Here is a 13478-nt window from a genome sequence, read left to right on the forward strand (position 1 = left end):
ACACATGGCAATATACTCTAGTTTTAGATCTTGTATTTTTATTTTATTATTATGATGTTTTTTTGCAGTGCATGGTATCGTGAAACTTAGGGAATGTAAAAAAAAAAAGGACCTAATGGTGCAGAAAAACAACCAAAGTAAAAAAAATATTGGGCTCTTAAAAAAAAAAAAGTATCAAAAACAACAAATATTTCAGCTTTTATTGACTGGAAAATGTTTTTAGGCAAGTTTAGTACTCTGTGATGTTTTGTCTTACAATGTGTGAAACTCAAAGCCAAAGTTTGATTTTAGACCACGTATTATAGAAAGGGGAAAATAGGCCACTTTACCAGTTGTGAAAGTTCAAATACGGTGGAGGAAGCACATCGAGGGATTTCTGCATGTCGCTTTAATCCATCAAATAACACGGAGGTTAAGTTCGAATTTTATCTTGGCAATGGGATTTCTCCTTCTTTGCATGAGGAGATGAAAACCTAATGTTTCTATGTGTGGCTTTTACATTTTTATAAAGATGACTAATTAACTTACATAAGCAGCACTCATCTAGGATTTTTTTTTCTGTCTACTTTAAACTTTCTAAACACACCGACAGTACTTTTTTTATGTTGTACTGTACTTCTTTTCCTACTGTTGCGAATCGCATGGCGTGTCTCGCAGGTCGACTGACAAAACATTTCTCAGATTTCTGCAGGGAATTAAACCGGAAGAATTTCTAAATTGGTTGCCTCTGAAGCACAAAGCAGGGATCTACCTATTCACTTTATGCTTAAATTGCCAGCATTACAATGCACGATTACAATTGATTACTCTACACTGACAGCCTCTACGTGTGGCAGCCTTTAGATTAACCTCTATGCATTTGGATTCAAGAATAGCTCAAATACATTTCTGTCGTAACTGCCTTTTTTTTAATATATATATATACCAAATAGTAAAAAAAAAAAGAAAAAAAAAAGAGCTAAACAGGACGTTTCTTTGCAGTTATTCCCTTGTGACGATGATGATGATGATGATGATGATGGTGATGTGACAGTCTGAGAGTTGTGTGTCTCACAAGTGATCGAGCGCCCATTTTCTGGTTCAGCTTTGAGAAGCTGTTTTCTGCAGCCACTTCTGCAGCCCCCCCCCAAAACTGTCTGGTGCTGTGAGTCGCACCTTCCTCCTGCACGGGGATTCCACTTCACCCGCCATGTTGTACAAAAACTACCAGTTGCTGTCATTTTCCAGTTGGTGTACAATCTTACATGCTAATAACATATTGTTTCCTGTATTTTTCTACAACCTCTTACAGTACTTACACCATGTAAACCATTAACGGACAACGTTGTGTTTTCCTTGCGTTAACCGGCCCGCCACCATGAAAGATGGATGGTGTGTATTCATCACCTACAGTGGTGCCTTTTCTTTTGGGGGGGGGGGGGTTGTCTTTAGAATAGAGAGATGAAAGGGGGGACACTGCAGGGTAGCTCTTTGCTATCAGCTGATTTGTAAATCATTTTTTCAAGTTTCAAATGAGGAGATCTCTCCACAAACATTTTCGTAGCGTTACAGGACACTTTATCATGGTGTGTATACACACACGCTCCCTTCCTGTGCTCTTTCGTGCATTTGTTTTTCTGAAGGAACGAGTGACTTTTTTTCTTTCCCATTGAAATTTACAATGTCCTTTTGAGTAGTATTTTGTAGTGTCACAGTGGCTTGTCTCAGTGCTTCATTCTGTGTATTAAACCGTATCCTTTTTGCAATTAAAGCAGTTGCATTTCACCCCTCTGGCCTCGAGTTTATTACAGCTAAAATGCTCCATTTAAAACTGCTTTGCCTCTCTCATCTACACACATTTGGAGCGTCAATGTTTGTTCTAAATCAGTGCGACAAAACTTTACACAGATTTCCAAGCCGGTATTCCTGGCAGGAAGACTTTGGAATAGTGTTCCTGCATGTCAGGAACAATTAGCAGAAGTGTGTGTGTGTGTGTGTGCGAACCGTGTGTTGTCAGGCAAATGTTCATGTGTGCTAAATATCGACTGAGATATAAAAATAGATAACCTAAAAATAGTTACATGTTCATGTAGAGGTCGCTACTACATAGTATCGCCATGGAAACAGGAAATCTGTGTCACATTTTCAGCAGTAGCTAGACTGTAAATCATGTCAGTTTATTACCACAAAATACTGATTGTTTAAAATATTACCTATAGTGTCCATCATCATCAATTCACATGTTGCTGCAACATGATTAAGTATGACTTCTTGGAGAGTATAAAATATATATACATATATAAAGTCAAGTCATTTTTTAAATTAATGGATAGTGTAGAAAAAGCATCAAAGCTGCATATGCAGTATTTGCATGTGCTTTAGAGTTTGTATTGCGCAAAAGACAAACTTATTCCTCGCTGACTATTAACGAGTATCTGAATGTAACAATAAAAAAACAAAGAGCAATAAGAATACATCAAAATGTACTTTTCACAAATGTCTAAGCCTAAGGTGACACAACTGGAGTAGATAACATTTTCTACAATCACACATCCACTGATTCCATCAGAGATCCTCCTGATGGTGTCGTACTGTGGGCTGGCAGCCCACGCTTCAGGCGGGGCTGTGGACTCGATGGAGGACGGTCACGCTGGGGGTACCAGCGGTCTCACGGTGGAGGGTGTCTGTCGCCATCAATCTGGCTGCACAACACTGATTCTTGAAGCTCTCCCTGAAACATTCACCAACTGGTCTGAAGGACTTTTCCACCTTCATCATCCCAGTCTTGATGATCCAGTTTGTTGCTTCCTTGCAAACTTCATTTTCTCCCAAATTGTCTTTTGAAAAAAAATAAAAAAAATAAACAAAACAAAGAGAACTAAAGACTACACACACATTAACAAGACAAAACCTGCCCTACACATACATAAACAACACATTTGAGATTGAGAGATGACCTTTTGTGTTTCTAGCCGCTCATGAAGTGTGTAAAATGTAGAATGTGACAGTTCATCTGTAATGATATAACAAATTAAACACATTGATCTTATATTTCAAGCTGAGCTCGTGCTTTCACATTAACACTATGAAATATATTTTATGTACAGCTTTACAGCCGAATGCAGATGTATTGCCATGTGTTCTTTCCTGATTCAAACTTCTCCTTCATTTTAAATTGGTGCCGAGTGCCTCTCCTGCTGCCGCTGATCTGACGCTCTCTGCCGCCCTCTGCTGCACAAATATATTATGCACAATTTCAGAATAAGACCCGCGACTACGACTACTGTACATCCGGCCTGTCCCCTGATGGGTCGCCACAGCAAATCAACCTTCTCCACTCCACCCTGTCCTTTGCATCGTCCTCCCTCACTACGTCCGTGTATCTTCTCCTGGGTTGACCTCTAGCCCTGTTCCCCGGCAGTTCCATCCTCAGCATCCTTCTACCGATATAGTCCCTGTCTCTCCTCTGGACATGTCCAAACCATCAAAGTCTGCCCTCTCTGACCTTATCTCCAAAACGTCTCACCCTCACTGTCCCTCGTATTGTCTCATTTCTAATCCTGTCCAACCTGGTCACTCCCAAGAAGAACCTCAGCATCTTCATCTTCTCCACTTCTAGCTCCGCCTCCTGTCTTCTCCTCAGAGTCACTGTCTCTAAGCCGTCCATCATGGCTGTCCTCCACTGTCTTGTAGACCTTTCCCTTCATCCTCGCTGACTCTCTCCTATCACAGAGCACACCTGATACTTTCCTCCACCGGTTCCAGCCTGCTGCACACGATTCTTCACCTCCTTTCCACATTTTCTCCATCACTCTGCACTGTTGACCCGAGGTACCTGAAGTCCTCTACCTTCTTCACGTCTATTCCTTGTAACTTCACTGCCCCCCCCCCCCCCCGAGACCTTCTCATTTACACACACACATACTGTATACTCTAACCGCTCAATGTTAAAACAGGAAAAATCACACAATTATGGTGATTTTGGATAAATCTTGACATTCCATTTCTGCTAAAATTAACATAAAGCCGCATATAAAACTGATTTCACTGCAGGAGACAGGCTGTGACAACCCCCTCGCTGATCCTCTATATATTTTTATATTTTGTATATCTTCTTTTAAAACAGGTTCATGCTGTACACTGTACAGCTGAGTTTTTCCTTCCCTACTCAAACCTCTCTTGTGAACTGATCATAACTGGTCCCGTGCTTTGGTCCTCTCACATATGACCGCAGGGCTGAATGATTTTCTTACCTTCGCCCCGGATTTACCTTTTTTGTTGTTGGCTCTCTTCAAACATTTTTCATCAGATTTGCCTTTTGTTCTTAGTTTCAAACCAAGCAATATGTTTCTGTTCTGAAGCAGAGAGCTTCTCGTGCTCCTGAAAAGGCTTTTAGTAGAATATGTGGCAAGGACATAATTTAATTTCGAGCTACTGTATGTTTAATTAAATAACTTCAACTCTGCTGTGATCTCAATGGTAAAATAAATAAATAAATAAATCCAGCACATTCAGAAAAACAAAAAGATTAATGCGGTTTTTCCTGTTATTGTTTCGACAGAACGGGCAAGTTTTTTCTTGCTTCACCTTCATGTTTTCGGTCGGTGAAGTAAAGGTGTTCAGTTTCAGCCTTCATTCTTGTAATCATTGTCAGCCTCCAGCTGCAGAGAGGTGCTCGTCAGACCAGTTTTCAGTCCTGCTCGTGTGCAAATGAGCAGAACTAGGGAAGCCCACGGAGACACACACACACACACACACACACACACACACACAGGCACCAAAGGAGCTGGAGTTTCAACTCAGAAAAGTGCAACTGAACTTTTGAAAACTTTATTTTTTTGGGTGACGGTTCTTCTTACTGAAATGTGGGACTGAGTCACATCAGCCTTTCAGGACGTTGAAGGTGCTGAAGCTCTTGACTACTAGTATTAGACACCTTTCATCAGGTAAGTTGTTCCTGTTTATAATTGTGCTTCATTGTGGCCGCATAGCAACTATGTAAGAGTCGCTGTGTGTTTCCTTTGATTCATTTCCTGCACTTCTTAAAATGTTTTTGCCAGGCTTCAAACCTCTAAGCCTGTTCGTCCTTACACTAAATGACATGCGGGGACTTGTGTCAGTGACTGTTGGTGATGTTTCACGTACCTTGTGCTCCTTTATAAATTACTTTTTGAAACATGACAGAAACATTGAAAAAAGGCAGAAACTTTATACTTAAAAATAGAAAAGGTCTCAGTCTCACTGTGTCCCAGCAAGGAAGAGAGAACAGTCTGGAATGTGAAAGTTCATACACTGAACTGTGACTGAATACTTTAAATGGACATTCTGGAAGGGAATCATTTTAACAGTAATATACTAACGATCCAATAAACAAGAGTAAATAACCAACCAAAAATAACCTGCCCGACAACAGTAGCCAGGAACTCTCACACCGATTACACACACACACACACACACACACTGGACTCCCGGAGAATGTATTTTTCTCATTTAAAAAGCAAAGCTCTTTTACATCTGGACACATTTCACTCCTTTTTCTTTAGTGTTGCACTCCAGAGTTAAAAAACACAGAGCAAACACATTCAGGGTGTGGCTCTGCTTAAATAGGCCATGGTTGTGTGGGAGGGTGATAAAGACAGGTAGCAGGGAATCAGGAAGGAACCCTGCGCTGTCAATAAGGTATAGTGTGGGCACTTTTTCATTCCTTCATCTTTTTCCTCTTATCCTGGTTTATCTCTAGCATTTTTATTTTTTTACTGTACCTGCCCGATCGGGTTCATTTCCTGCCCTGTCTGTACCTAAAAACTTGTGTTTGCGGGATTCTTGTGCTGAACAATCGCTCTTTCAGTTTACAGCCTGTCTCCTGCAGTAAACTCAGTTTTATATGCGGCTTTATGTTAATTTTAGCAGAAATGGAATGTAAGGATTTATCCAAAGTCACCATAATTGTGTGATTTCTTCTTCTTCCTGTTTTAACATTGAGCGGTCAGAGCTAGGTGACCAAACGAGTTAAGCTATCATCATTCTCCAGAGAACACTCCTGTGTTGGTCGTCGGTTCTATAAATACAGCTATTACACTGGCGATCTAGTGGTAAACACCGCTCTATTAAAATGCCAGTCACACACACACAGTGGTAGCTCCCTGGCATTAAAGTGTGACAGACATAAAATTAGTCTTCATATTGTAAAAGCAGTTTTTAAAATTTGTGTTTTATTATATCACATAATTGCATATTTCAGTTTTTAAGATGCTATTAAAAATATATCGTGAATCTGTCTGGAAGGATTCTCGCTTGCTGGACAGCCTGCTGTTGATCTGGGAATTGAACAGTGATCTGATTTATGGGATGCATCAGGAAGGATGTATCCGGAAAATTCTCAAGAGGATCCTGCCCGTATAAAAACAAAGCGGTGCGTTAAGTCTCTGTCATCGTTCTGCAGCTGGTAGGCTTCAACATCTGGACCATGTTCTCCTCTGCCGTCCCGTTCAAGAACCAGCACTACTCGGAACTAAAGAAGAACTGCATCAATGACAAGAAGCTGTTTGAGGATCCCGAATTTCCAGCCAGCGACGCTTCGCTGTATTTTAGGAAACCTCCTCCTGGTTATGTGCAGTGGAAACGACCGCGGGTGAGTGGCGCAGGAGGAAGCAAATGAACACGAGTCCTATTTCACCTTTTAATAAGTTAATTTGGCTTTTAAATGTTGCAGGAGATAAGCGAGGACCCCCACCTGTTTGTGGAAGGCATCAGCGCCCATGATCTGAACCAGGGCGTTGTGGGAAACTGCTGGTTTGTTGCTGCCTGCTCTTGTCTCGCTTTGAAACCACACCTCTGGAAAAAGGTGATTTCATGTTAATCCGGTGATGCGAGCCGGTTTACGCATCATTAACCAAACGTTGGAGTTCTGATAACGTTTAGACGTTTAGGAGTCAAATTAAATTAATTAAATATCAGATTTGTGTCTTAGTTTGTGGAGAAGCTTTAGTCGGTAAAATCTCCCAGGGTTTTCTCTCCTGTTTAGAGAACACAAACTGTGACTGGCAGTCTTTGGAGGATCTTCTGCCTCACACATTTTAGGCTTGTCTATTGATGATGGCTTTCTTGTTCAAAACTCAGTCTCTCATACAGATGCTAATTCAGCAGTATTTGATTGTTGCCCCATAAGTTCTGATTTTATTTTAATAAAAGACGCCACATTAATGGCTTCTGTCTGCAGCTATTTTGATAAAAAGTATTTCCATCTTCATAAATGAATGGCTAATTTTACTAGGAAACCCCTCTGCTTCAGCTGAAAAAGTCTCCTTGCATTCTCCTGACATTCCTGTTTTGTGATTTTGTGCTTCTAGGTAATTCCTGACAACAAGGAGCAGGAATGGAATCCAAAACACCCGGAGGACTACGCCGGAATCTTCCACTTTCAGTTCTGGTTGTTTGGGGAATGGGTGGATGTGGTGGTGGACGACCGCTTGCCGACGATCTCTGGAGAACTCATCTACTGCCACTCGACAGACAATAATGAATTCTGGAGTGCTCTGCTGGAGAAGGCTTACGCTAAGTCAGCAACCTTTAATTTCTTACGCTCTGATTCTACCAGTAACAACTTATTTAGAATTCATAATATAATAGAACCACTATTTCTACTTTCTGGGCTTTATCAATGAATACGACAGGAAATATATGATATATTAGTAACTGTCGATAACAAAATACAGATTTGTAGAAAAACAGCCCCTCCTGTTCAGGCTCTTTGGCTGCTATGAGTCCATGGAGGGGGGAAACACTGGAGACGCCGTGGTGGATTTCAGCGGAGCTGTGGCTGAAACCGTTAACGTGGAAGAAGGAGGTTACTTTCAGGACCAGGAGAAACAAGACCACCTGTTTGAAGATCTATTAAAGGTCTACGACCGCGGAGGAATCATAAGCTGCTCCATTAAGGTGCGGTTGCTGCTCCGGAGCGTTTGCTTTACTGTTCTTTGGAGGAACTCGTTGTAATGCACAAACTGTTTTCTACGTCATCAGGCAGAGAGGCACGAAATTGAGGCCCGGATGGGAAACGGGTTGGTCAAAGGTCATGCGTACTCTGTAACGGCAGTAAAGAAGGTGCGTTTGGGTCACGGGCTGAGGGCCTACTTCAAGAATGAAACCATTCCTCTGATCCGCATGAGGAACCCCTGGGGCAAGACGGAATGGAATGGGCCATGGAGCGACAGGTGAGACATGGCTCCCTATTGGTGCATCTGTGGAACGCGTGGAGACACAGTCGAGAAGTCGATAAGTGTATTATATTTGCGAAAGCGAACTTGTGTCCAGATGGTTTTTGTTTTGCGTGAGCTCCGATGTGTTGTTCAGCTCTGACGAATGGTCGAAGGTTGGAGACGTGGAGCGAGACAAGCTCGGCATCACAGTGAAGGACGACGGGGAGTTCTGGTGAGCGGCTGAGTCCCTCCATGGAGGTTCCACTTGTGGAGCTGACCTCATCTTCCAGAGAGAAGCTGACCACGCATTTTCTGTTCACGCCCATAGGATGTCATTCACAGATTGGTGCAAGTTCTTCTCAGAGGTAGACGTTTGCCGTCTGATCAACACTTCATCGATCAGCCTTCATAAGACGTGGAACGAGGTCGTGCACTTTGGGAGCTGGACCAAAAATGGAGACCCACTGTTGAACCGCTGCGGTGGCTGTAGTAACAACAAGCGGACGTTCCTGCAGAACCCACAGGTACCGCGCTCTCTGGCTGTACGCTCTCGCTTTCATCGCACGCATGCACGTGGGGCCAGAGCTTTTCAACGCCTTCTTTTCTCACAGTACGTGTTCGATGTGACGAAGGAGACCGACGAAGTTCTGATCTCCCTGCAGCAAAAAGACAGGAAGATCTTCAGAAAGGATGGTCAAGGAGAAAATCTCAGCATCGGCTTCTGTGTCTTAGGGGTAACGTGTAATCTTGTTATCTCATGAGGAGTCTAACCAGACGTGAGGTCACTCCAGAGGAAATGGCGCTCGTCTAAGACGTCTGTCGGGACATTTCACCGCATTCTGGCCTTTGTTGGACTTTTCCAACACATTTATTAAGCAAACGGCTTTTGATGACAGACAAATGTTATTTGAAAGGTTTATCAGAAGCAAAGCAGAGCATTTTAACGAGACGCTAAATCATACACGAATAAATACAAATGTGCATGCTCAAGTTGATTGTTTCAAGCTGAGAAACGGACCAGAAGCAAACACTCTAAGAGTTCAGACACCGTCCCAGTGAGGTCATTATGCAGTCGTTACAGGAATCGCTACAGGCAAGCTAGTTTGTTTGCTGGAGATCAAAAAAGGATTTATTTTACATTCACAAACTGTTGCTATATAAAGTAAATACATTAAAACACACACAAAAGGCTGCCAATGCTTTGTGTGCATAGCTTAGCAGCAACTTTATAGACAAAACTGAAGCACAACTGAGTTCTAGATTACTCGGGTCTGAAGTGAGATCCTCTCTCACAACTCCCCCAAAACTCGCCAAACTGGATTTAACCCACTTCCTGGGAGTTAAGTTGCCACAGACAAATGAGGCCATGCTTCCAACAAATCTCTATAGCCGCATTTCCCGTAGTGCGACTTGCTTGTCAGCGATCTGGCTAAGTTCAGACACACATTCTATAAACGCTTATCACGCTGACAGAAGGGCTGCCAAAGCGCCAGGTTCTGGACAGCAATAAAAGTTGAAGCGACAGGAAGTATGTGATTAAAAGTGACACAGTCCTGCTGAACTACTGCTTAGTCTTCTCTGGTCATTGCAAAAGTGATGCATCCTCCCATTCCTTCATCTGACTGACTCCAGACATGCTGAACACGATCTTTCTTTTTCCCTTTGTAGCACCTCAGTTTTCCGTTTCATCCAGACAGGGATCACGATTGTGTTGGGTGTTTACAAGAGAAACCTGTTTGTTCACATTTCTATATTATATATAGTGTGATTCTTTCATATCCAGATGTGTTAAAGCTGAGAAACCTGAATCAGGTTTGTGCATGCTGTATATGGCATCCTGGAAGAGTGACCGGTGTGGAACCTAATCCGAAATCCGTACATTCACAAACAAAAAAATCCCGGAAAAACGTGCCGTCATCAAGACCTAAAACCTAAATAGTTTTCTTCCGTCAGGTGGAAGTGAACAGGAAGTACCGGATGCATGACGTCGTGACCCAAAAGACGGTGGCGACGTCTACCTACATCAACGCTCGCGCAGTGTTCCTGAGATACGTGCTGCCACAGGGCCGCTACATCATCTTTCCCACCACCTTCGACCCGCTGACGCTGGGGGAATACATGATCCGGGTGTTCACCGACCTGGATTCAGGCTGCAGGTACGTCTGACTGAGGTGTGAAGCCGAGTGTGTGTATGTGTGTGTGTGTTTGTGTGAACCAGCGCATCATCTGTGTTTCACGGTGTCAGACTTTTCCAATTATCGGGTTTCAGGAGATGCAGGAAATAAATGAGAACACAGATGTTCATTTGAGACGCTGTTAGATGGAGACTGTCCAAGGAAAACACTTCAATGACCGTTTGGAGACCGTAAAAATTCTGTTCTTATCACATCACTAAAGTAACAAATCGCCTACAGCTTTTATTGGCTTGAGATTTTGTTTAGCCAGATTGCGACATTGGCAGACCTGAACTTGAACGGAGCTCGTCCGCGCTTGCGATGTTGTGTCGATGAAACCTAATGTCTGTTCCAGTGTGTGGATAGAAAGATGTAGGGCGGGTGGAGCAGTGGAACCAGCAGTCGGCTCGGTCGCCTCATAGCAAAACGGTTAGACGTTAGAGTTCGGCTAAGAGGCAGAGCTGATGCATGCCTCTATGTTCTCCTCGCATCCACGTCTTCCTCCCGCGATCAAAAAACGTGCAATATCGGTGCATCACTGACATTAATATGCTCAAATGTGTGAAGGTGCTCATAAGTGACCAGCCGGGATAGGTTTCAGCCCCTGCAAAGAACAAACTGGCATAGAAACGGATGGATGGATGAGTACTGTAATCGAACCTGTGCATATCCTGGTCCTTACAGTCTCTTCTCTCACAGGGAGTTGGTAGAGGATAAGCCAAAAGTGAGATGCTGGAGTTCATTCCTCGGGTACCCACAAGCTGTGACTCACGTCTATGTCCACTCGGCTGAAGGGCTGCAGAACCAGGACAGCACAGGAGGTCCGAGGAGTCAACCTGCAACGGCGGTCGGCCCGCAGTACAACCGATTGTGTTTTGCTGGAGATGGATCTTTACATTTTTGTGTCTCGCAGGTGCTGACCCTTATGTGATCATCCACTGTGAGGGCCGCTCGGTAAATTCCACCATCAAGAAGGACACCTTGGCACCGGAGTTTGCAACCAGCGGAGTTTTCTACAGGAAGAAGCCCAGAAAGCCCATAACTGTCGAGGTAAGACGGTGAATGTCGAAATCCTGCATCTTCAAAATGTCTTTACAAACTCTGATGGACGGCTCTGTGTTTAGTCAAAAGACATTTTAGATGTCAGTACAATGTGCTTTAAAATGGCCTGGGGAGCAAAAGCAAGGGAATTCACATAAATAAATAAAAATGCATTCAAAGTCAAGTTGTTAGTATACAGTATACACATATTTATATTACCTTGCAAAGTAATCAATTAACTCTGAAAATAAAACGTGTGGTTGGATATTAATATCAGATCAATAGCAGTTGTGATTATGTGGCAAGTACATCACAAAAAAACTTAAAATGGAATATAGAAAATGAAAAAACATATTTTTATACGACATCATTCATTAAAATAATAATCCAATACAATGTTATTTATATAGCCCAAACCCTCGAACCAGGGGAGGGGGAAGAACTACACAAAAACCCTAGCAGGTGGAGAAAAAAAAAGAAACTTCTGGGATAACCACAGAGGAGGGATCCCTCTCCACAGGATAGGGTAAACATGCAATGGGTGTTGTAAGTACAGAACCGGTAGAGCAGTAGAGGGGCTTAAGCGTGCCATGACAAGTCCTCCAGTAGTCGAAGCTAGAGCAGCAAAGTGTAAAATCCTCTGAGGTAACCCACATAGGAAAAGCCAGGTCAGCAAACCAGCCCAGGAGCTCCTTGCTAGTAGTTGATGCCTAACTTCATTTTTTATCTACATTAATAAATACATAGTGTGTGGAACTTATGATGCTGACCGGGCTTTCTCAGGTGTGGAACAGCAATGCAGTGAAGGATGAGTTTATGGGCCAGGTGGTGCTGTCTGGGTCTGCGAGCGACACCCCCGACCCTCAGAGGCTCCAGCTGAGGAAGCAGGGCAGGCACATGGCCGACGAGATGCCCGGCTTCATCTTCGTCAGGATCGTCACTTCTACTCAGCTGCTCGGCATCTGACCCAGCCTGGGAGCCGAGGCGGCACCATCAAAGCTGCGAGAACCCCAGGAACTCCGTGCTGATGTGTGAGGGAATTTACACCAGTAATTACATGTTAGTGAATTTTTTCTGACAAGTTGTGAAGCCAGCAGAGAAATATTTTTTTTGTTGGTTTTATGAGAATATCTGTCTTTTTAAACCATCTTTCAATAACTTATATTTTTTATATTGATGTTTTTGAAATTTGCTTGTTAACTATTGACGCGGTGAGTGAAGTGGGAGCAATGTGGCAAGTCTTACCATGCACACGAAAGACTGCATTATGAAAAATAACACATCATGTATCACTGTAATGTACTGGTTTTTTTTCTTACATCAGTTCATATCACCTGGTTTGTACCTCATGATAATAAAGAAAATGCGAAACCCTGAATGGCATAAAAAATAATTTTGACAAGCATGAATACTCAGGATCTTCCGCCACATAAGCATTTACCTGAAGAAAGAACATTTGAGATGAACCATGTGAGGAGGAAGAGGATATGGTTTAAGTTGTCCCTGTTGATTGTGTAAAAGTAAAAGAAAATCCTTTCAAAATAAAAATGTGAAAAATGCAGAATACGCTGCTCCAGTATGTGGAAAATGTATACAAAATTTTCATGAAAAAATAATCCTAGGATCAGATATTTCCAGGAAACCAAGATTCATCTTGTAACTATGGAAATGAAAAATAAAATCTCCCTAAATAACAAAAGGCACAGTATTTGGTTAAATGTCAGATGTTTAGAGAAAAAACAAACTACCAGTTGTTTATACTCGAGGAAATAGAACTGGACAGGCAGAGGGATGTCACCTGCTCAGGAACTCCCCTCCTCACTTCATTTGTGGTGAGAAATAAAAATAAACGTACTGGAACCTACGAACATTGAACAAAGCCGTTTTTTTCCTCTTTTTATTTCAGTCCAGTTCCCAAACTGCAATATTTTTATTATTTTTTTAACACTCAAGACACAGCCATGCACAATTCAAAGTTCAAAAAGTCTATTGCTTCAACCACAATTAAAAATAGTTTATCCAAAACCTTATTACCCCGTCACTAATTCGTCCTTTTTTCAAAGATGGGGAAAGGCCTGCTGAGGTA

The 13478-nt window shown here is 42.5% G+C and overlaps 1 protein-coding gene across 1 annotated transcript; it reads left to right on the plus strand.

Annotated features, from left to right (window-relative positions):
- The first annotated feature begins 6445 nt into the window (after positions 1-6445).
- Positions 6446-13167, plus strand: LOC137900060 (calpain-5-like). Its single transcript, XM_068744109.1, has 12 exons — positions 6446-6610; positions 6692-6823; positions 7329-7537; positions 7725-7917; positions 8002-8192; positions 8332-8409; positions 8506-8701; positions 8789-8911; positions 10131-10333; positions 11051-11172; positions 11265-11401; positions 12176-13167. Exons 1-12 carry the CDS (start codon positions 6446-6448, stop codon positions 12356-12358), a joined length of 1932 nt encoding a protein of 643 aa, XP_068600210.1. The 3' UTR covers positions 12359-13167.
- Positions 13168-13478: the final 311 nt, after the last annotated feature.

Source organism: Brachionichthys hirsutus, chromosome 10, assembly GCF_040956055.1.
Source record: "Brachionichthys hirsutus isolate HB-005 chromosome 10, CSIRO-AGI_Bhir_v1, whole genome shotgun sequence".
Lineage (NCBI taxonomy): Eukaryota > Metazoa > Chordata > Actinopteri > Lophiiformes > Brachionichthyidae > Brachionichthys > Brachionichthys hirsutus.